The sequence below is a fragment of the Colobus angolensis genome, unplaced genomic scaffold (assembly GCF_000951035.1).
Source record: "Colobus angolensis palliatus isolate OR3802 unplaced genomic scaffold, Cang.pa_1.0 Scaffold83, whole genome shotgun sequence".
Lineage (NCBI taxonomy): Eukaryota > Metazoa > Chordata > Mammalia > Primates > Cercopithecidae > Colobus > Colobus angolensis.
The window spans coordinates 2572805-2597869 of NW_012122154.1; the positions used below are offsets into that span (position 1 = coordinate 2572805).

At 39.3% G+C, this 25065-nt stretch overlaps 2 protein-coding genes across 2 annotated transcripts in view; one reads left to right on the forward strand and one right to left on the reverse strand.

Moving 5' to 3' along the window:
- KRT10 (keratin 10, type I) overlaps positions 1–25065 on the forward strand; it is a 25901-nt gene continuing 836 nt past the window's right edge. Inside the window, exons 1-9 of the mRNA XM_011929816.1 lie at positions 1–7; positions 8985–8992; positions 21514–22134; positions 22960–23042; positions 23407–23563; positions 23648–23809; positions 23898–24023; positions 24333–24550; positions 24932–25065. Of these exons, the coding sequence (XP_011785206.1) occupies positions 21544–22134; positions 22960–23042; positions 23407–23563; positions 23648–23809; positions 23898–24023; positions 24333–24550; positions 24932–25065 (1471 nt within the window). The 5' untranslated portion in view covers positions 1–7; positions 8985–8992; positions 21514–21543. The remainder of the gene's footprint in view (positions 8–8984; positions 8993–21513; positions 22135–22959; positions 23043–23406; positions 23564–23647; positions 23810–23897; positions 24024–24332; positions 24551–24931) is intronic.
- TMEM99 (transmembrane protein 99) lies at positions 8845–9727 on the reverse strand. The gene is given in 5 exon segments (XM_011929815.1): positions 8845–9069; positions 9071–9450; positions 9482–9628; positions 9630–9715; positions 9718–9727. Coding segments are annotated over 5 exon segments (807 nt in total). The 3' UTR covers positions 8845–8885.

Here is a 25065-nt window from a genome sequence, read left to right on the forward strand (position 1 = left end):
GGTGTGTGTGTGTGTGTGTTTGAGACAGTTCTCGCTCTGTTGCCAGGCTGGAGTGCAATGGCGCAATCTCAGCTCACTGCGACCTCCACCTCCTGGGTTCAAGTGATTCTCCTACCTCAGCCTCCTGAGTAGCTGGGACTACAGGCACGCATCACCATGCCCAGCTAATTTTTGTATTTTTAGTAGAGATGGGGTTTCACCATGTTGGCCAGGATGGTCTCGATCTCTTGACCTCGTGATCCGCCCGCCTTGGCCTCCCAAAGGTGTTTTTTTAAAAAACATGTAAATAGCTTCAGTGAATGCCTCTCCAACCCTACCCACCTTTGGCAGTCAGTCAGTAAGTCACACCTTAGACTGAATTAGACTCACCAGATGGTTATCCTCCTAATACTTATTTCCACGCGAGGCTGAGAAGTCTCAGTAGAGAAAGAAGAGAAAACAGACAAATGGAGCAAGTCAAAGGAGGACAAACTAAACTGGAATGTGGCTTTGGGGTACCAGGCAGCAACTTCAGAACACAGGATAGCTGGCACGTGGTGAGAGAGTGGTGTGGCAGAGAGGAAGAGGGCAGCAAAACAAAGATGCATCTGCAATGATGGAAACCTCAGCAGGTACTGGTTCCTCTACTTCTCCCCAGAGACGGGAGAAACACCCTCTCTCACACTGAGCAAAAGCGGCCCCACCTTGGCACACAGGCTTGGCTCTTCAGGGAAAGAGTTCATCATCATAGTTACTTAACTCTGTTAACTCCTGTAACTTAACTACTCTTCCCACCCACTGCCCCCATAATCTTTCCTTTTATCTAATGAGGAGACAAGCAGGAGAGAAGTGAGCTGGTTTCTGGAGTTCCAATAGATAAGGCTGTCACAGATAATTAGATCTCCTCTTATTTTATCACCGGATCCCACCTGAGATCTCTTTCCTCCTACCTTACCTGCAGCAGTGAACAGGAAGCAGAGAACAGAGAGAAGGATTGGAAGAAAGCCCAGAAAGTTTCTGAACAGCTAACAATATGCATCCAGGAGTGTTTTCTGCTCTGTGAAGCCTGCATCAATACATGTTAAAGAAATTGAAGCAAAAGGCTGACCATGAGAATGTACAACCATCATTTCTGATTCAGTATCTGCACTTCTAAACCACTCTTTCTCCTGGCTTTCCTATTCTGCCACTTTCTTGGTCTTGACCACCTCAATATCCAATCAATAATCAAATAATAATTATTACTCTTTCAATTGGCTTATTTTTTCTGTGTCCATGATGACATATCTAGACACTAACATTCTCCTAACCAGTTCCCTTGCTCCGTCTCTCCCAAACCAATTAGAATACTTTCAACAGGCTAATCTTCCCAAAGCAATGCTTTTCTTCAGTGACTGCCCCACTCAAAAGCAATCTGAAGCTCCAAATTGCTTATCAGGGGTTCTCAATATTTTTTTTTCCTAAAGCAGCTCAAGGACACAAAATATTCCCAATAGTAACAATTTATTGCAGTGGTGCTTGGCAGGGGAGGGAATGAATTCTGAATCTCTGGGAGTGTTATGTTGCATGTGATTTGCAAAAGTTCCCCAAGACAAATGTGATAAGTAGAATAATAAAGGCACATACAGAGTATTACGGGTACAGAAAGAAGGTGATGATGGCCTTTTCCAGCCACTTTTTCTCTTCCTATGACAGAAATCTCCATATCCTTTCCTAGGAGGGATAAGGAAAGGAGGGAGCTTCAGGGGAAATCTGTTCTGGGAGCATCAACATGTTTCTGACCTCGATTAGGCCAAAAGGCAACTGCCATGCTGACTTGAGGGTCCACGTACTCTACTGGCCTCACTCTACTTCTGACACAGCCTGAACACCAACATAATCAGAAGGACTACATTAAACAGAAAGAATACCACTCCTTGTTAAGATGTGGTCTTAGACAAGTCACACCCACCATTTTTAAATTTCATTTACTCTTCTTTAGAATGAGGAAATCGGAGATTATCTCCACGATCCTTTCCAGCTCTAAAATGTGAAGATTCTATAGACCCTTTTTTGTTTTGTTTTGTTTTGTTTTTTTGAGACAGAATCTTGCTCTTGTCGCCCAGGCTGAAGTGCAATGGCACAATCTTGGCTCCACTGCAACCTCCACCTCCCCGGTTCAAGCAATTCTTTTGCCTCAGCCTCCCAAGTAGCTGGGTTTACAGGCACCTGCCATCACGCCCAGCTAATTTTTTGTATTTTTAGTAGAGATGAGGTTTCGCCATGTTGGCCAAGCTGGTCTCAAACTCCTGACCTCAAGTGATACACCTGCCTCAGCCTCCCCAAGTGCTGGGATTACAGGCGTGAGCAACTGTGCCTGGCCTAGATCCACATTTTAAACCATGAAAGGTTTGGTATCAGCAAAAGATGCAATATATAGGGCATGAAATTAACATTACTTGATCCTGAAAGAAAAAAAAGATTATCAAGAGTTGTCTCAGAAATCAATTCTTTTCACCTAAACTACTAAAATACACATATATCTGTGTTAAATCATTTCCCCAAGGTCATGAACATGTTAGCATTTCAAAGTAATAAAAACCATATGAAGTAGAATGTAGCTGCTGTCTCCTCAGGAGAGGACCCTGAAAGGGGGCGTGCAGTACTAGTGTGTGCAGTACGAGGAGATAGCAGCCCCTCCCACCACTTAGACTTAGCCAATCAGGACAATGAAATTTGAACAAGAGACCAATGTGTGGGAACATACGCTGAAGATCATATCAATTGTTTGACTTTTGCTGTGGTTTGTGTAAACTAGCCCTCCAAAGCACCCCAGCTTCTCCTTGTCCTCCAATTCCTATATTCCTACCTTCCACTGATTCTAGAAACCAATGATATCCTTCTAGTAAATTTTCTCCTTGTTTAGTGCAACCAGTCTGTTTCTGACCAACATAATTAGTTAAGCTGTGAAGCCACCTGGGCCTTCCTGGAACAGCTTCTCAACTCCATCCTCCATTTTTCCCCACCCCGCATACATACCTCTACCTTTCCACGTTGGTATGCACCTGCTCTGTACCTGGCACTATGCTACGTCTCAAGAAAGAAATGTGAATAATGTGTGGTCTACCCTCAAGGATCTTACACTTTGATAAGCAAGTATTAACCCTTATTGGTGTTGCAATTATTCATTTTCCTATCAACCTCCTTGAGAGTAAAGACTCTATACAATTCCTATCACACAGTAGGGTCCACACAGGAAACAATCGGCACACTCAAATTAGGGTAAGTCAAGGCAAATTTAAGAAAAGGACTATTTACAGGCTGGGCGCGGTGGCTCACGCTTGTAATCCCAGCACTTTGGGAGGCCGAGGCGGGTGGATCACAAGGTCAGGAGTTCCAGACCAGCCTTGCCAATAGGGTAAAACCCGTCTCTACTAAAACTACAAAAATTAGCCTGGTGCGGTGGCAGGCGCCTGTAGTCCCAGCTACTCAGGAGGTTGAGGCAGGAGAATCGCTTAACTTGGGAGGCGGAGGTTGCAGTGAGCCAAGATTGCACCACTGCACTCCAGCCTGGGCGACAGAGTGAGACTCTAACTCAAAAAAAAAAAAAAAAGAAAAAAAAAGGGACTATTTACAAAGGTGTGGGTATAGCGTAGGGAAACCATCGGGGGTAGCTAGTGTCACCCCCATGCCTAAAGAACAAAGGAACGTAATTTAGGAAGGGAAAGTCACAGAAAGGGCCATGTCAACAGGAGCTGTGGTGTTCAATGAAAGGATCCAACCAAGCTGTAGAGGTGGCCAAAGGAATAAATCCCCCAACTCATTCTCCTCCCTCCCTCCACTGGAGTCCCTACTGGGCAAACATAATGAAAGCCAGAGGGCAAGGTTATATTCATGGTGCAGAGAGCAGAATGGAGAAAGGTGGAGAGAGGATATGGAAGGGCAAACAGCTTTGTAGGGTCAGCACTCAATACATGTATGTAGAATTAGAGTATTGCTACTACATGTATGTGGACAGTTTCTCTTTTCTCATTTTATTTTAGTTCTCAACTATATTAGTGTTCTTGTTGGCAGATTTTCCTGATACTTGCAAGTTTCTCATCTTCCTCTCTGCTATAGAAATATACGCACCAACGCTAAAAGGAAAACTGTCCTGAATCTACCTTCCCAATAATCAGTGTCTCCTCTTGAAACCCTGATGAAAACGGAGACTCCTCTACCTTTATCTTTCCATGCTCTTCTCCCTTCATCCTCTGAGGGATTCCTTAATCATGTGTAACTGTCATCCTCTCCATCCTGTACACCTAAATGTAACAAAATCATGGGCCCTTAGGGCCATAGGAGGCTGACCTGGAAAGACAGAACAATCCCCTTGCAGTGGGGACAGGGTGCAGTGGAAGAGATGAAGATCATGGCAAAAGGAATGGGGTGGCACAGAGCTTCCACTTGCAGACATTTTGGTTTCTTAGGATAGACTGGGAGATGCGAAAGGAGTAGTCTGAAGAAGAGGTAACATCCTGAAATTCAGAAGGAACTCCAGGAACAGAACTCAGATGTGGGCACAGGAGACGGAAGATAATCTGTGTATAGAGTAAGGAGGAAATGTGTGCCTTCTCTTCAGTCTACTCCCCCACATGTATTCTAAAAAGACAAAATCACACTTTTGCTTAAGGCCGGTCTTTTAGGCGGGCAAAGTGCAATTTCAGCAGATTTCTGCCCAAAATAAATTATCTCCTCCTCACCAAGAACTGAAATTTCTATCACAAGAAATAATCTTTCATTTCATAATTAAGGGAAAAGTTCAAAATTCAAATGCCTAGGTTCCTGAATGATATAGAGCAAATAATACTGTTTCTATTAGTGTAAATGAATAATATCATGTCCTTTCCCTACACAGAAAAAGTGAGTTAAAGCACAAGAAAGCCAATGGCTTCAGATGAAGTGCAGAGAGAGATTTCAACCTAGAGAAGATAAAGGAAAGTGGGTTTAGACACAAATGGCAAACTTTGCCAACTTTAATTTTGTGTATAGGCAACTCTGTCCAGTTTAGGGTATGTATGGATATCTAGAATCAATGCTCAGACACTGATCTTAGGAGGGATATTAATTAAGCCACATGTATCACAACTGTATAAAACCAGGAAGGGCCCATAATAGTCCCATAACACTCCCTGGTACATACTGGGCATTCAATAAATATTTCTTGAATGAATGTGTGGTATAATTAGGATTACGAGTTTTAGAGACTGCTGTGAGCTAGAGTGGGGACCGGGGAGAGAAGGGAAGGGAGAGAACAAGCATTCACTGAGAGCCTGGTATGTGCCAGACGCTATTAACTGTTTCTCATTAATCCTCCAAATTCTTTTGTAATTTGTACAAATGAAAAAACAAATTCAGAGAAGATAAGTAACTTTATCCAAGCTGAGAAACAGTAGGCTAGAACTCAAAGACCTATTTAACTCTACAGCAGTATGCACTACTCAACTTAAACTCCTTGGAAAGGGCCCTGTAGCAAGCCTGGAAGGTTTCATGGGAAAATAGACACAAACTGAGCAAGAGCATGAGAATGTTAAGACTATAGGGTCAGAAAGAAAGAATGTCTGTTAGAGGAATGCCTGCAGTGTTTTCAAAAATAATCACTCAACACTGTTCAAAAGATGAAGTCATGAAATGATGGTCTTCTCTGTTTTTCCTGCTCACACACAGTTTTCCTGGATGTACCCAACACCCTGATGAGATAGTACTTGAGCATGTATGGTTCATCGATCACTAAAATAAGAGGTGAAGAGATTATTAACCAAAAAAAAAAAAAACTATACTTTAAAAAAATTCATTAAGATGATGTAACCTTACACAGATAATGAGAGATAGACAGATGATAGATAGATAGATAGATAGATAGATAGATAGATAGATAGATAGATAGATAGATAGATAGAGGCTCCATAATGGTCCCCATAATTCACCAACTTTGGGGCTACACTTTAACCTTAGATCTCTGCTACACCTCCACACAGTGGCTTGTTCCTCTGGGTTGTGGCAGCACTGAAAGTGGCTGTGAGTCTGTTAAGTCTCAGGGGGAACCTGTGTTATTGTTGGGGGCTCAAGAGAGCACAGAGGGCCATGGTAGTGGGCCTTTTGGTGGCTTTTATGGTATTGAGGGTAGGTTGGGTCCTGGCACAGGGTGGAGTAGCCTGAGTGCTGGACCAAATAGGGGCCTGTGAAATTCTGGTGACTCTGATGGTGGTGGCCTTCTTTCAAGTAATGAGAGGAAAACAACACAGAATTTAAACAAATGTCAGGCCACTACCTTGACAAGTTACATTGCCTGGAAAATGCCAGAGCTGACCTTGCACTCAAAATAAAAAGAAGGCATGGGAATTTGGGGGAAAAAATTGATGGTCAACCTCGAGACCACAGCAAATATTACAACACTATCAAGTACCTTAAAACTCAGCTGTCTTAAATGTAGAAAATACGACCCTTTCTCCTGGCCAACATATATTGTATCTGATGCATCTAATGTCAAGAAAAATGTCTAATATGCATAAAAATTAATATGAAATGGCTCAACATTCATTTGAAAAACATTCTTCTGTATTTCAGAAGCTCTAAAACAATATATTTAGCTGAAATGTTCTATAATAGTCCCAGAAAAATTAAAATTTAATGTTTATCTAATTTATATTTATACAAATATAATTTTTTGAGACAGGGTCTTGCTCTGTTGCCCTGGCTGGAGCATAGTGGCATGATCATAGCAGCCTCACCCTCCCAGGCTTGAACAATCCTCCCATGTCAGCCTTCCAAGGCGGGACTACAGACATGTGCCACCATTCCCAGCTAAATTTCTTTTCTGTAGAGATGGGGTCTCACTATATTGTTTAAGCTGATCTCAAACTCCTGGACTCAACTGATCCTCCAGCCTCAGCTTCTCAAAGTGCTGGGACTACAGGCATGAGCCGCCATGACTAGTACAAATATAATTATGACTGACAAACTTATAATTGTTGAAATCCGTGAAGCATATAATCTGGACCTAATGGCACCCAACATATTTTGTTGAATTGTATGTTTCCTTTTCCTCCCTTGAAGGTAACAAATGTTACTTTGGAAAATGCCAACATTCCGCATTAGATCCACAATGCCAGGCTCACTGTGGATGACTTCAAGCTCAAGTAAGTTCAGAAACCATGTAAAGAACTGATTAAAAAAAAAAAAAAAACAACTCCCTGATTCACCACTTTAAACAGTTACTACAAAACTTACAATATCATTATTTCATATTATTAAACATCTCAACATAAAACAATCTCTTTTATGTTTAAATTACAATAGTGGTCATAGGCTAGCAATGTGAAAACTCCCAGGCTAGCGATTTGAAATCTCACATATGGTGTATGACTCTCCAATACATAGGTCAGAGACTTGGTTTTTATAGAACTGCAGGAGGTACCCCCTACTGTACTTGAATTTTTTTTTTAACTGGGGAGACACAGTTCTTGTAAAACAAAGGTGCATTCTCCTGTACATGAAAAGGAGCTTGCTTCCTTTCCTAGTCAAAGAGCAGAGGGGAGATTTTCACTCTTTCATAGCTTTAATAATGTTATTCCTACCATATACTGAACACTGATGCTGTGCTAAGCACTTTTGTACATTAACTCAATTCTCATAATATTCCCATTTTAGCCGGGCGTGGTGGCTCACGTCTGTAATCCCAGCACTTTTTGGGAGGCTGAGGCAGGTGGGTCACTTGAGGTTAGGAGTTCGAGACCAGCCTGGCCAACACGGTGAAACACCGTCTCTACTAAAAATACAAAAATTAGCCAGGCATGGTGATGCACACTTGTAATCCCAGCTACTTGGGAGGCTGAGGCGGGAGGATCGCTTGAACCTGGGAGGCGGAGATTACGGTGAGCCAAGATCACGCCACTGTACTCCAGCCTGAGTAACACAGCAAGACTCGGTCTCAAAAAAAAAAAAAAAAAAAAAATTCCCATTTTAATGATGAGAAGACAGGTTCAGAGAAGTAATTTGCCCAAGGTGATAGCTGAACATGGCAGAGGTGCAATTTGAACCCATGTCTTCACACCCAGTGCTGTGCTCTTTAAGCTCCACTATGTGGGACATCTTATTACCACTGGATAAGGAGACCTCCATCTAAGCTCTATTGATTCTTCTAATTGGGCTCTGTTCAGATGCCAGAGTAAAGTTGTCCTTTATCAGTGTGTCGAGGCTGATAGCAAGGGCCTGCAAAGTGTCTTGGATGAGTTGACTTTGAACAAGACTAACCTAGAGTGGCAAATGGAAAGCCAGATGGAGGAGCTGAATTACCTCAGAAACAATCATGAAGAGGCAGGAGCTACACAAAATGAATTTAAAGTTTCAGTATGTCAATACCTGCCAAAATATGGTGGTGGCGGCTACCATTATAAGAGACATTCTTTTCATAAAACACAGGTAAAGTAACATAGACTGTAAGGCAAAACTTACCTCTCACAATGACAGTGAAAATCAAATAAATTACTTGTATTAAAATATTTTGTAAAAATTAAATTATTATTCCTTTATATTGATCCTAAATATGTTTATAATAGGGTTGCCAGATAAAAATACAGAACCCTCAGTTTAAATTATAATTTTAGGTAAACAATGAATAATATAACAGATATGTCCCAAATATTGCATGGAATATAGTTATACCAAAAAAAGTATTCAATGTTTATTTGAAATTCAAATTTAATTGGCATTCTGTATTTTATTTGCTAAATCTAGTAACACTATTTTGTTGTCTCCTAGAAATTTCTTTGAAACCTTAAAAAAGATTTCTAAACTCTACATTTTCAATTTTAAATTTTTAATTTCTTTAAATAATCATATTCCAGATGCAAGATCAAGTAACCTGTGGCATTTTATTTTATTTTGGATCAGGAGATGAAGGGTGACAATGATAAGGTACCTCGTGTTGAGGTAAACATAGAAAACAAACGGCCCCAGGTGTGGACCTGACTGTCCTGCTGAACCAGACAAGACAGTAGTATGAGGCTTTGCCACAAGAAAGCCACAGAAAGGCTAAGGCCTGGTTTAATGTAAGGTAAGCCTATCACCACCAAAACAAAATAAAACAATACCCAATATTAAGCAGAAGCCATGAAAACTAGTATAAGTATTTATATTTTTATTTCACTCTAACATCTCAGAGTAAAGAACTGATGATGGGCAGGCCTCGGCTTCTGCTGACAACTGCCAACCGGCATGAGATTGCTGAGCTGAGGTGGGCTCTCCAGACACTGGAACTGGAACTCCAGGCCCAGTGGCCTCTGGTAAGAATGCTGCAATGTGAGACCCTTGAGATAGATTGACTTGTTGAAGATGAAGAGAAAACAGAAAGCCTCCGGTACAGTTGTTGAAGAGCAACCACCAGCCAACACCAAGGAGACAAGGAAGAAGTCCTTCTCTCAACCGACATCCAGAAAACAAGGAAGAAGTCCTCTCAACCGACGTCCGGAAGCAGGAAGAAGACTCCCAAGACAGCGAAGAAAGGAAAACAACTTGAGGAGAGCCAGGAAGAAAAATGCTCCACAAAAATATGCGGCTTTAAGAAGACTTGAGGAAGGGAGCAGGCCAAACCCCTCTGACCACAGTGACCAGCTGAATGAGAAGCTCCAACAAGAATGAGCTGCAGCTGGAACAGCACAGTGAGGGACACAGCTGGAGCAACAGAGTTAGGGGACACAGCCGGAACAACAGAGGGGGGGATGCCAACCATTTCAACTCTCTCCCTGAGCAGCGAGTAATTTCAGGGCAAGCCCAGAGACCTAGGATCCATCTGAGAAGTCTGTAGAGGTCTGACCAGAGAACTCAACAACAGGGTACGCCCCATGGTGATGAAAATAAAATGAATCTGTTGTAAAAGGAAAAAACAAAAAAAGTTACAACATGTTGCTTTGAAATCCAACGGTATATTCACACGTGACATGTCTGGTCACAGTTGTCTCAAAACATTTTGTGTCTCCACAGTATAATGTTTGCCCTGTAAAATTTAAAAGCAATTCTTTAATTTTAAACTATAGAAGAACAGTAAATTAGGATAAGAGAGAAAGACACAATACCAGGAGTAAATATACTTACATAGTTTCTTTAAAATTACAGATTAAGTTCTGTGTGGTACTAGTTTACAGCATTCGGCACTATTCTGCTACATTGCAATTTTTGATGAGTCGTCTTTACTTTCATTTTCCATTCCTTTCCTCTTTTATTTTTTTTTAATTTTATGGATAAATAGTAGTTATACATATATATAGGGTACATGTGATATTTTGATACAAGCATACAATGTGTAATGATCAAATCAGGATAATGGGGATATTCATTATCTCAAACACTTATTTCTTTGTGTTAGGAACATTCTAATTTCACTCTAGTTATTCAGAATATACAGTGAATTTCTGTTAACTATAGTCACTCTATTGTGCTACTGAACACTAGATCTTATTCCTTCTAATTGTAATTTTGTACCCCATCAACCAACCCCTTTTTATCCCCTGCTCTCTCTCACCCACCTCCCTACTGTCCTCCTAGCCTCTCTGGTAATCATTATACTACTCTTTATCTCAATGAGATCAACTTTTTTAGCTCCCACATATGAGTGAGAACATGTGATACTTCTTTTTAATCTAGTTTGACAGAAAATGAAAGTAACCACTGTTACAATATGTTACCCCAATATAGCTTGTGGAGTCTTCATCCCTGGAGAGTTTTGAGACAGAAGGAAGTAAGCAGGGGAGGAGGGAAGCAGGAAATTCTAACTAGACCAAATTTAGCATTTATATTCCAGATGCCAAGAAAAAAATAATAATGCAACATCTTATAGCTCTGCAAATATGCACTCATTTATGTATCTAAGCTTTAGACTAGAAAATTCTAACTAGCTCTACATTTCAATCAAAATTATCAATATGGAAAATATTTGGAGAGACAGCAAAAAGTTTAATAGTTTTTGAATGTATATAAGTTGGAAACTTGCAAAGCAACAGAACCCCTCCATGTCACAGTTTACTACTAAATTAATTTAGATACACACCTTGCGTTCACTGTTGTATTCCTCAAGACTCAAAGAGTTAAAAACCCGATGAAAAGTGGTTAATCTCCATAATGGGTGTTAGCTCCATCTGAAAAAGCCAGCATTATAAAAGCATTAATGTTTCAATTATGCATGGTGGCTAACTGCTGTGATTTGTTATTTTCATGACTGGTCTGCCAAAGAGTTAGGAATCTCCATAAACCCATGCCAGACCAACCCTCAAGAAGTTAGGGCAGAGTCTCACCTGGGAACAGACAAGGCCCACAAGTCTTCTCTCTTCCAGGGCAGGACATCTTGCCTCATTAGTTCTTTTTCTTTTCAAATTGGTCTATTTTTTCATCACAAAAATAATAAGGAAGGCTTGTCTAGTCTGAAAAAGAAACTAAAATCCCTTATGTTCTTGTTAATTTTCCAAGTCACATGACCGAAAAATACAATTTTAGCTCATTTCAAAAGTGTTTTAGAAGTTACTCATTGTTTAAGCCAGCAACAGTGTGTTTTAAAAAAGAAAAAACAGTTAATCATTGTGTTTTTAAAAAGCTCTGAAGATAGGTCTGTGTTCAAATCCCACCAAAGTCCCTTTATTGAATAGTTTTGGGCATGCTAAATTTTAACTAATTTATTTTCTTTTTTGAGGGGGTTTGTGGGAAAAAGAGTCTCGCTGTGTCACCCAGGCTGGAGTGCAGTGGTGCGATCACAGCTCACTACAACTTTGACCTTTCAGGCTCAGGCGATCCTTCCACTTCACCCTCTTGAGTAGCTGGACCCACAGGCACGTGCCATCACACCAGGCTTTCTGTGTGTGTATGTGCATTTTGTAGAGACGGGGTTTCGCCATGTTGCCCAGGCTGGTCTCAAACTCCTGGACTCATGTGAATCCTCCTGCCTTGGCTTCCCAAAGTGACGGAACTACAGGCGTGAGCCACTGCGCCTGGCCAACTAATTTTAGTTAAAATAAAATTTCTGGCCAGGCATGGGGGCTCACATCTATAATCCCAGCACTTTGGGAGGCTGAGGCGGGTGGATCACCTCAGGTCAGGAGTTTGAGACCAGCCTGACCAACATGAAGAAATCTCGTCTCTACTAAAAATACAAAATTAGCTGGGCATAGTGGCGTATGCCTGTAATCCTAGCTACTCAGGAGGCTGAGGCAGGAGAATCGCTTGAACCTGGATGGCTGAGGTTGTGGTGAGCCGAGAATGCGTCACTGCACTACAGCCTGGGCAACAAGAACGAAACACCATCTCAAAAAAAATAAATAAAATAAAATAAAATTTCCCTCATAAAGTTGCCAACAGGATTTGATGAGACAAAAATGCAAGTAAAGTTTAGGACAGGTCTTGGAACATAAAAAAGTCTCAACAAGCTCTATCAACTCTATCTTAGGACTGACTTTGCAAATGCTATTTGCATATTTGTTTAATAAGTTTAACACAAGACATCAAAAGTTCTTTGGGCATTATCAATCATCAGCCTTGTGAAAGAAGCCACAGAATGGTTATGGTACATTTTCTCTGTTACTATTGTGTGTTACATTTAAATAATTATTTAAATCTATTCCTCTACCATTCTTACAACCCCCTTACCAAAAAAAAAAACAACGTGATTCACAGACAGAGGTCCATTTATTATAAAAGTTGACTAGTTGTCTGAGTCCATAAGGTCAAGTACTTTTTTAAAAACCTTTAAAATTAGGAAATTGACTCCCTAAGACTTTTTCCTTTAAATTTAAGCATATTACATATACTCACTTAAAACCACTAGAATGGGGGATTACTGCTTTCACTGTAAACATTAACCTCTGTATGTACCATTTCTAATCCAAAACTTTCTCTACTCTATTTAGATCTGTCCAGACTCTCTTAAGTAAAAATTATGAAGTTATACCCAATTATAATGTTATTTTCTCTCATATCCAGCCATCCTTGAAATGACCAATTGGAAAAGCAACCACAACTGGACCTAAAGGAATTTTCTTAGATTTATGAGGGGGAGAAAACAGCCACTGAATTTTGGACAATGTTCAGTTTCAATATTTTAAAATTGGAGTCTGTAGAGAATTGTTTGGTACTTTCGGCTTCACTATTTTTTATGAAAACTAAAAGGGATATTATGTTTCTATTTTATGTTCTATGTTAATTAATTCTCCTCCTAATGCAGCTAACTCATAGTGAGCAATTGTCTTTTACAGAATGAAATTAATTTATCTGAAAAGAAATTTATGACAAACTAATGAAACTTAAAAGCTAAGCTGTGTTATAGTTAATCCTTAAATTACAACATACTCCTAAGCTAGCTAGCCAGAAACCCAACTAGAATTGTCAATTCTCCTAATATAAAAAAATTCAAAATTTTTACCTTTGTATAGGTCCATGGTAACTGTATTATTCAGGGGGAACAAGAGAGATTTCAATACAAGCAACAATGCATAATCACACCCAGATAAAAGGGGTACCTATCACCTCAAGCATTTATCATTTATTTGTGTTACAAACATTCCAATAATTTTTTTTAATTTAAAATGTACAATAAATTATTGTGACTATAATCACCCTGTTGTGCTAGCAAATATTAGATTATATTTGTTCTACCTAATTATATTTTTGTACCCATTAACCATCCCCACTTCCCAGCCCCCTCACCCTATACTACTCTTCCCAGCCTCCGGTAACCATTATTCTACTCTCTATCTCTATGAGTTCAATTGTTCTCATTTTTAGCTCCCACAAATGAGTGATAACATGAGAAGTTTATCTTTCTATGCCTGGTTTATCTCACTTAACACACTGTCCTCCAGGTCCAGTCAAGTTGTTGCAATAACAGGATCTCATTCTTTTTTATGGTTAAATAGTACTCCACTAAGTATATGTACCACATTTTCTTTATCAATCCGTCTGTTGATGGACACGTAGGTTGTTTCCAAATCTTGGCTATTGTGAATAGTATTGCAAAAAAAAATAAGGGTACAGATATCCAATCGATAAACTGATTTCCATGATTTTGGGTATATATCTAGCAGTGGGACTGCTGGATCACACAGTTCTATTTTTAGCTTTTTGAGGAACCTCCATACTGTTCTCCATAGTGGCTGTACTAATTTACATTCTCAAGAAAAGTGTACGAGGGGGTTCCCTTTTCTCCATATCCTCACTAGCATTCATTATTGCCTTTCTTTTGGATAAATGCCATTTTAAGTGGGATGAGATATACAACAAATTAGTGTGACTGTAATAATTTACATTACATTCAACTGCAATGAGAATGTAATTTTGAGTCATTTATCTGATGATCAATGATGTTGAGCCCCTTTTTATATACCTGTTTGCCATTGTATGTTTTCCTTTTTTTTTTGGTCACTCTGTTGCTCAGGCTGGAGTGCAGTGGCATGAACATGGCTCACCTCTGTCTCCCAAGTAGCTGGGACTACAGACACATGCCATCATACCCAGCTAATTTATTTTTATTTTTTGTAGCGATGGGGTCTCCCTATGTTACCAAGGCTTGTCTTGAATTCCTAGGCTCAAGCAGTCCTCCCGCCCTAGTCTCCCTAAGTGCTGGGATTAGAGGTGTGAGCCACCATGCCTAGCCTGTATGTCTTCTTTTGAGATTTGAATGTCTATTCAGTTCTTTTGCCCATTTTTTAATCAGATTATTAGATTCTTTTTTCCTATTGAGTTATTTCAGCTCCTTATATATTCTGGTTATTAATCCTCTGTCAGATGGATAGTTTGCAAATATTTTCTCTCATTCTGTGGGTTGTCTCTTTACTTTGTTGACTGTTTCCTTTGCTGTGCAGAAGTTTTTAATTTGATGTGATGTATGAAAAAAAATTCAAATTTTAGAATAAAACTACAGATATATTTTAGCAGGTTACTAGTATCAAGATAATCTCAACAGATCCAAGACAAAAAAATAGTGACCTTTAATGAAGAGGAAAGAGTGAGGGCTAAAATGTTTTCTTAACATATTCAGTATATTTCCATTCTAAGGAATACATCTTTATATACTTTAAGGTATTTTAAAATTCCTATGCAGAATCTTGGTTTTCTTATCATTCTTACACATTCTTACATCAAAAAGTATCATAATTTCCTTTAAAGTAAAATTAAATTAGTTGTCTTCAACCAGCCTTTATTTAAATTTTTAACTTGCACTATTGCCAAAACATACAGGCCAAGAGTTTAGAGAAAAAAAATAAAGGCCAAGAAAGTGGGGAAAGGCACTGAAGCAATACGAAAACATTCAGAGAACAATGAGTACTGGGTGCAGCAAGAGCAGAGGCACCCTCCCTTCTCTAAAGGAACTTAAATGTTGTATCGCATTGGGAACACTAAGAAAGAGGCCAGAATAGTATAACAAATTATAAAACACCAAGTTGTTCAACATAGGAAATGAGAAGAAAGAGACAGCCATGAACCAGAGACTAATGGTGAGAAGTCTCGTGAAGGAGATGGCATTTAAGTCAGAGTTTGGAGTTGAGGTAGAATAACTTGAATAAACAGCAAAGTAGAAGATGGGCATTCTACGCCAAGAGCAACAAACACAGGCCTTAAAATGGAACAAAGCATAGTATACTAGCCAAGAGTAAGCAAGGCCTGCTTAAAGGATTAAGTAATTAAAGGATGTTTAAAGGAGATGCTAACACACATTTTTTCACTGAATCATGGACTATAATCCATATTTTAATATTCAATATTACTATCCATATTTTATAGGGTAGTAAACTGAGACACAGAAAGCTGAGTGTCTTGCCCAGGGCCACATAATTACTTTATGAAGAAAATGCAGCACTCCTTCCACTCCCCACCCTGACTCACCGCAGGGAGCATGAGGTTGGACAGACAGAGTAGGGCAAGGTTATGGAGAAGACTTAATCCATCCACAAGAGGTCTGAGTATGTTGATGAAGTGATGACAATACTGTTTCGAGAACATCAATCTTGCCACAGTGAACAGATCTTAATTGACAGTGCTGAGTCAAGAAAACCACTTCAGAAGCTGGTGAAGTAATCTTCGAGAGAAGTGGTGAAAGCCCAGAACAGGGCAGTTACAGTGGGGCTACACAGAAAGAAACGAATACATCAGCCATGACAAAGAGAAGGTGACAAAATTAGTGCCTTGATGGATGTAGGAGATAAAGAAATGAAGTTTAAAGTGAAAGGAAGTGTCACTCAAAGAAAAACAGATGGCACGGTTTATCGCAAAAGTTATCAAACTAAACACCTTTTCCCCACCCTACTTTCCTCTCCAGCCATTTTCTCCTCCCTCACAAGCCATTTTCCAACTTCTCACCCTATCCTTTCATTCATTCCTATTTTGAAGGCATCCTGTGGGTTGGACAGTGGGTTAACCTATGGGAAACAGAGATCACAAAACAGTAATAGCAACAAAAATATATTCATTAAGTGCTTATTCTATGCATGCAAATCATTGTTCTAAATGCTTTATATTTAATAACTCATTTGACTCCTGCTACAACTCCATAAAGTAAGAAAAATTATAATCTCTACTTTAGAGAGGAGGACACTGAGATGAAACCTCACAATAAATGGTGAAGCCTGGATTGTAACCCCAGCAGTCTGACACCAGAGCCCACCCACTTACTCTGCTACACTACCCTCAACAGCCTTCAAGCAGTTTCCATATTTTTGTGGCTTCCATCACAGTAGAGTCCCAGAAGTTTCAGAAAAATTGATATAGGAGTGTCTGTAGATTTAGGATCTCTGAATTTTAGAAGTTTACTAATGAGAAGACATGAACTTTATCAATTGATATCTTAGTTATCCGACAATTAGCTATCTGAGAAGAGGGTACCAAATCTATCAAATAATAATACAACTTTCCACCGTTTCGACTCTGTGGGTAGTAATCACAAAAGCATATTAAGCAATTTGCACAGTCACAGAACAGTCAAAAAGAAAATGCCTGACTCTTAAACTTCGTGATAAACAACAGAAAACTCTAAATATTTAGATCAACCTTATCATCTTGAGATATAACCTGCATTACCAGATTTGTCCTTCTGCAACTACCTAAACTATGTATTATATCTCAATTATATGTATTATATCTCAATCAGAAAAGGAAACTTGCAAATAGAATTTTCAGCTAGAAACTTCAAAACAGGATTTTGCTTGAAGCAAAATAAGAAATAAAAAGGATCCAAATCTTAACAGTCAGACAAGTCAAACTGATAACAAATTTGAATCCAAAACATGCTTCCAGAGCTCCAGCCAAATTAACCCCATGTGAATAGCACCTATACCCGTCGTAACCACGACTCAGTAAGTTCAGAAGCAATTAAAGAAGAAATTGATAAACCGGACAACATGAAAACAAAATACCATAAGCAAAGTCATCAATTCCAATATTGGGTATGCACCATGAATTGCCCCACCACTACTCAATTCAAACTGTCCTCTGGAAGGATGCCAATGGTTCCAAACTGCTTTCCTCAATCCACCTTTTCACTGACCTCTCTGGTGACCACCTCACCCACGTTTTCTTCTCTCTTGGCTTCAATGACCCTCTTTCCCCCTTTGCCTGGTCCTAGATGTCCTTCTTTTCAGGATTATTCTCTAGTTCTACTTCTTCTTCCTAGCCCCTAAAATGACTCCAAAAGTTCAGAATTAGACCTTCTGTACATTTCTCTCTAAATTCCTTCCCTTAGGGATCCTAACCAACCCCAAAGTCTGCTATTCTGAACACTCTCCCTAACTGCAGTCCCATAATTGCTTAAAGACATGTTTACATGAATACCCTGGTATTACCTCAAATTCATGTCTTAAACCAAAACTCATCTTCAATCCCAAACTTCACTATTCTTTCATAGTGCACTCACACCACACATACGCACACACACACACAATAAAAAAAACCACATTCACCAGACTGTTAGAACCTCTCTCTGCAATTCCTCCGAACCCTGAACATTGCTCAAATGTAGCCCAGATTGCCCTACATTATAATCTCTGATTCATGGGTATGTTTGTTTGCCTCTCCAAGTAGACTGTAGACTCCTTAAAGGGCAGGAACTGTATCTTGGTCACCTATGCATTCCCCAAGCCATATTGCAGGTGCTCAATAAAACCTGCTGAAGGAATGAATAAATTAATATATATGGATGATCTACTCCAGCCAAACTGGTCACTCAGTGTCTTCACCTGCTTGGCATTTTCACAGTCCTGACTTCCCAGAACAGTCTTCTCTCTGCTGTTGCACACATGAAAAGTCCTACTCATCCTTACAAGATTCAGCTTAAATTTCAACTGCACCATGAAATTCTGTCAGGTGGCCCCATTTCAACATGACCCCTTGCTCATTGGTCTTAAGAGTGCCAATCTGGTGTCATGAAAACTAGCACCTTTGTAACTTATCCCTTGATTCAAAATCAGGCTGTGTGTCATCACACAGACACTGCTGATATATAGATAAACAAATACATAATTTGGCAAATTTCTAAAACGTTTTAAGGTTTAGATTTTTAGCTATTAGATGAGGTAATAATACCTACCTTAGAGGATCTAGGGGAAGATTAAAGAAAAGTAAACCATCCAGATCATAGCAGATGTTCAGGAAACATTAACTCCTTCCCCCTACACATCCAAGCCCCACCATCATTTTCCATTTACATAGCATACAGTGCTTAAGCTGATGGTATATGTCATGTCTTCTCAATTAGACTGTAACTATGGCAAGATCCTTAAGGATGGGAGCTGTATCTCATTCATTTTTCTATCTTTTAAATACCTACCAATGTGCTTTACAAAGAGACACAATAAAAATTGAGCACAATGAAAATACAGTTACAGTGGATTATAGCAATCAAGTGTAAATGGTGCCAAGACTAGAATCATAAATGTTCATCCAATTTAGCTGTAAAATTATTATGTGGTACCTCTTAATTTTACTCATGCCAACGGCTGATTTCAACAAATGACAGCGTGAATAAAGACAAATCAATTTCTACAGTATACAAGTTAATAAGTAATCTTTGGTAACAACAGTAAAGGTAGCTTAAATTAAATGTTATAGTATTAGAAGGCCCTCCATACCTGTATTTGTTCTCCTGTACTTTTATGCAAAGACTCCCTTTCACATATTCTTTGGTTTAATATGATTGTAACAGAGATCTCTTCATATCACTTGCTAATTAACTGAAAGGAGATGGAATTTTTATATTTTCCACTGGAGGGAGACATTATAGGCTAATACTAAAACAAAATTGGTAATTCTAAGATCCAAAACTTGTGCTAATTATAGGTAAAATCAATCAAAATCTCTCTTTAATTAAAATGCTTCTTTCCAAAAAGATTTCATTAATATCGAGGTTTCAACATCCTCTCTGAAGTTACTGGAATCTTTTTTTCTTTTTCTATCCTGATTTATCATAGCCTTCTTTAACTGTAGGTTATCTTCATCAAGAATCAATTCCCATGGTTGGGTTTCAGTTTTTCTTTTAACTACTGCCCCACTTGCATGTGCTAACAAGTTGGAAGAGTTGCGATTTGCTGGGTAGTAACCTCCACTTTAACAATCAACATTTGATTAATGCTCCCAATCACGTTCCCCTTCCCTGAAGAAACTATTTCTGTAGTTTTCATAAACCAAAATGTGCAGCTATAAACTTAATTTGAAAAAACAATTACTAAAGGCAGAGTGTGTGCCAAATCACTACCCTTTCAATATTTTCATGATTCTAAGTTCTTTTTGTTTTGCTCTTTTTCCCCATTTGAAGAAGTTTATGGTGAGAATTAGAGTCATTCAGTTCCATTAGACCAAATCCACCAGAGCAGATAATACACATACACATTGGTAAAGTAGGAAAGAACCAAGGAGTTAAAAGACCAAGCTTCTAACTGCAGTTTAACCATATGTTCCATATCTTGTGGAAAAACCACCACCTCTCAACTTCAACTTCCTCTTCTATAAATTAGAAATAATAATAACTACGCCTGCAATCCCAGCACTTTGGGAGGCGAAGGCGGGCGGATCACAAGGTCAGGAGATCGAGACTATCCTGGCTAACATGGTGAAACCCTGTCTCTACTAAAAATACAAAAAATTAGCCAGGTGTGGTGGTGGGCACCTGTAGCCCCACCTACTCGAGAGGGCTGAGGCAGGAGAATTGCATAAACCTGGGAGGCAGAGCTTACAGTGAGCCATGATTGCACCACTGCACTCCAGCCTGGGCGAGAGAGCAAGACTCTGTCTCAAAAAAAAAGAAAGAAAGAAAGAAAAGAAATAATAATAACCACCATTCCTATCTTAACAGCTTATTCTAGAAATTTTTAAATCATAGTATCACAAACAGCACTATGTAATTGTAAAACATGTATGAATATATACATCCAAACAGCAATGTCATAGGCTATGAGTAGATATAATCTTATACAATGTACCAAAATCCCAATTTACTTCACCAAACTGTTATACCAAATTCTGTACACAGTATATCCAAGAAAATGCGTTGTTTTTGTTGAGAAACTGAACCTAGCTTGGGAACACATGTGCACAGTCTAGTTCATAATATTTGGTGCAAGTACCATTCTCTAACACGGATTTACATTTTTGCAAGCAAATTTTTACTTGCAATCATAACGTATCCAAATTTTCCCTTTTTATTCAATCAGAACTTAGTGTAAAGTACTACATGTTAGTTCTTCATATTTCATGCTAAGAAAATAATGCAGATTTTCTGATTATGGTCTTCATAGAAACCTTAACTATGATGAATTTAAAAGGCAAAATAATCGAGGATAACTTCATGATTTCAGATTTTTTAATGTCAAAAATAATGTCATCATTAATTAGAAAATTCTAAAATCATTACTTCCACTTTCTTAGGCAAAATATCAATATACTCTCATTTGCCAAATAAATTAAAAGATCCCCTACAAACATAATCTCCTAAATTGTGGTTTTATGGTTTTAATGTTTTACATATGGCAACTATTGATGCTAATTAAATTTTTAGAATTTTTTTCTTTTTGATTCCCTACAGTTGTCTACAAGAACCTTATTAGAGCATGATTCTGCCAGACTTTATGCTATTTGTTGTTCCAATTAAAACTGTTTAAAACATGAATTTGAAAAATCTTATTTTAACTATAATTTTGTAGCTGAAACTCTTTTTTCCCCAAACTTTGCAAACATTCTATGCAACCTGAATTAGTGCTGAGAAAAATGGATCTTAACAGTTGCTCAATGTTCTTCAACAGGTGAAAAGCATAATAAAACATGCTCATCTGAACTCCACCCATTTTCAATTTCAACACAGCAAACCTCCTGTTTATTCTTAGGGCAAATTCAAAATTGTACATATTGGGATTGGTTACTACTGAAGATAATTTATGCAATCATAAGCCAAAGATGCTAAGTTGGCAAAAAGAAAACCATGCAAGTAAGCAAACTCTAACACATGTGGACACACCCTGTCAGTATATACATAAAGGTTGTCACTGTCCTTGGTAGCAGGCACTCCCTGGGCTAAACAGCATCACCATGTCTGTTCGATATAGCTCAAGCAAGCACTACTCTTCCTCCCGCAGTGGAGGAGGTGGAGGAGGAGGAGGAGGATCATCCCTAAGAATTTCGAGCAGCAAAGGCTCCCTTGGTGGAGGATTTAGCTCAGGGGGGTTTAGTGGTGGCTCTTTTAGCCGTGGGAGCTCTGGCGGGGGCTGCTTTGGGGGCTCATCAGGTGGCTATGGAGGATTAGGTTTTGGTGGAGGTAGCTTTGGTGGAAGCTATGGAAGTAGCAGCTTTGGTGGGGGTTATGGAGGCAGCTTTGGAGGAGGCAGCTTTGGAGGTGGCAGCTTCGGTGGGGGCAGCTTTGGTGGAGGTGGCTTTGGAGGAGGCTTTGGTGGTGGATTTGGAGGAGATGGTGGCCTTCTCTCTGGAAATGAAAAAGTAACCATGCAGAATCTGAATGACCGCCTGGCTTCCTACTTGGACAAAGTTCGGGCTCTGGAAGAATCAAACTATGAGCTGGAAGGCAAAATCAAGGAGTGGTATGAAAAGCATGGCAACTCACACCAGGGGCAGCCTCGTGACTACAGCAAATACTACAAAACCATCGATGACCTTAAAAATCAGGTAAGAGGTATTTTTAAATTCAGCTTTAGGTATCTTGTCCATGAAATCCAGACAGATGAATCTTAAATTAAGCACAATGTGGCTGTTCACTATGTTTACTTATGTTACTTTCTTGCTTCAAAAATAACCCAGTCTCATCAAAGATAAACATCTGTGAAAGTATGGTCATGGCAATCTTCATCCAGCATGTGTGCTGCTTGTCTTAAGAGGATGGCAGATTACTGACAACTTTTGAGGTTTTAATGAGCATACAATGAGTCCACAGTTAAAATATGCTAAGTCATTTACAAATGTAGAAACTGAAAAAGAAATCATGAAATGAATCAGAACAAAACGTTATTCAGACTGATAACAAGCCATATTCAGTACCAACATGGTGAGAAAAATGAATTTTCTAGTATGAAAATGGGATACTGCTTGCCTCTAAGGAATTTCTGAATTGTACCCATTGTGTACCAGTTCAGAGCATACTTATTTATTCGTATTTATCATGAGTTAAACAAATGCAGGTGTGAGTCAGCCAAAGCATGGCTGAAATACATGGAAATCACATAGTCTAAAAGAGGAGGGCACACTTGCAGGAATACATCTATATAATTCCAGTTAGTTTTCAGAAAGGAATAATTTGTGTACAGAAATACAAGACTGGAGAAATTCCAAGAGAACAAATAATTCAAAGCTAAGTATATGGGTAAGCCTGCAATATCTCATATTTAAAATAAAAGATTTTGTAAGAGAACATAAATGTGCAGAGTTCATCTATGCCACTACAAAAGCCATATCTGCATCTGACCTCTTCTTAAGTAACCGTGCCTCTCCCTCCAGATCCTCAACCTAACAACTGATAACGCCAATATCCTGCTTCAGATAGACAATGCCAGGCTGGCAGCTGACGACTTCAGGCTGAAGTAAGTTAAGCGATCGTTGTATAATACTATCATAACGAATACATCAGTCATTTTTAACCTGACTTGGGACGCCCACAATAGCATTTACATTTTCCTGAATTCACCCAAAGTTAAACAGTATTGGAGTATCTGAGAAATTTTCCATGTCAGTATTACATTTTTGGCAATATTAAAGGAAGAAAATGCATTTTAAAGTAACTGTTAAGCTTTTTTTCATTAAACCACTGTTACTCCTAAGTGAACTGTACATGACAAATACTGCCATGACATGAGATCAACTATGTATTTGCTTTTTAACAGTCTCTGCCCAGATACATCTCCCCTATATAAGTTATATCCAGTATTGATATCATGCTTGTTTCAGGTATGAGAATGAGGTAGCTCTGCGCCAGAGCGTGGAGGCTGACATCAACGGACTGCGTAGGGTGCTGGATGAGCTGACCCTGACCAAGGCTGACCTGGAGATGCAGATTGAGAGCCTGACTGAAGAGCTGGCCTATTTGAAGAAGAACCACGAGGAGGTGATACAAAAGTTACTTTTCCCAGCCAAAGAGAGTTCATTATGGTCCTAGTGTAGCCATTAAATCTTTCTGTTCCTCAAACAGGAAATGAAAGACCTTCGAAATGTGTCCACTGGTGATGTGAATGTGGAAATGAATGCTGCCCCAGGTGTTGATCTGACTCAACTTCTGAATAACATGAGAAGCCAATATGAACAACTTGCTGAACAAAACCGCAAAGATGCTGAAGCCTGGTTCAACGAAAAGGTAAATTAATCTTCCTTTATAGTGAAACTCATGGTGGTTTTATCATTTCAGAATTTCCTCATCCTTTTCCCTGTTTTTAATACTCTAGAGCAAGGAACTGACTACAGAAATTGATAGTAACATTGAACAGATGTCCAGCCATAAATCCGAGATTACTGAATTGAGACGTACTGTACAAGCTCTGGAGATAGAACTACAGTCCCAACTGGCCCTGGTATGTTAACTTTCACGAAATGACCTCAATTTTATCATACAAAGTTTCATGCTCACCTAAGAATATGCAATGCAACAGAAAAATGCAGAGTTGGAGGTAAGAGAAAAAGTAAAGCTCTATGTTAAAGGAGGAAAAGTACTACTGGTATTGGTCTAAAAGTGCTGAAACTGAAATGGTGCCATTAAACATAAAACAACTTATGTTCATTTTCTTATTCTTCTATATAAGGCCTTACTAAACAATTAAGTAAGTGTCACTATACTCAACTGAACAAGTAAGTCGCTAAGCCACAAAAAAAATTCGTTTCAGAAACAATCCCTGGAAGCCTCCTTGGCAGAAACGGAAGGTCGCTACTGCGTGCAGCTCTCACAGATTCAGGCCCAGATCTCCGCTCTGGAAGAACAGCTGCAACAGATTCGAGCTGAAACCGAGTGCCAGAATACTGAATACCAGCAACTCCTGGATATTAAGATCCGACTGGAGAATGAAATTCAAACCTACCGCAGCCTGCTAGAAGGAGAGGGAAGGTAAATTTTAAAATGAAAAGTTATCGCAGTTTCTTTTATTCAATATTCCAGATAGCAAGGCTTATCTAAACCCCAAGAAGATGCCAGAGAATGAGAAGAAGGGAAGAGAGGGGGTAGGGTACAGAAAAAGGAGTACGCAACCGCAATCTCACTTTCTCATGAATACGGCCCAAAATGATTCTTAAGAGTTCTGTGTACACAAAAGTGTTTTCAAAGGATGGGTTTTAAAATATACACCTGGCAGGGTTTTAAAATATATACCTGGCAGGGTTTTATTTTCTCAAGACATGTTTTGCTTATTTTCTAAATTAACGGCAACTGGAAAGCTACCCACCGTTTTCCAACGTTAGAGATAACCGAATGTGACTTCACCCCGTTTAGTTCCGGAGGCGGTGGACGCGGCGGCGGAAGTTACGGCGGAGGCTACGGAGGAGGAAGCTCCGGCGGCGGTTACGGAGGAGGAAGCTCCGGCGGCGGTTACGGCGGCGGCCACGGTGGTAGTTCCGGCGGCGGCT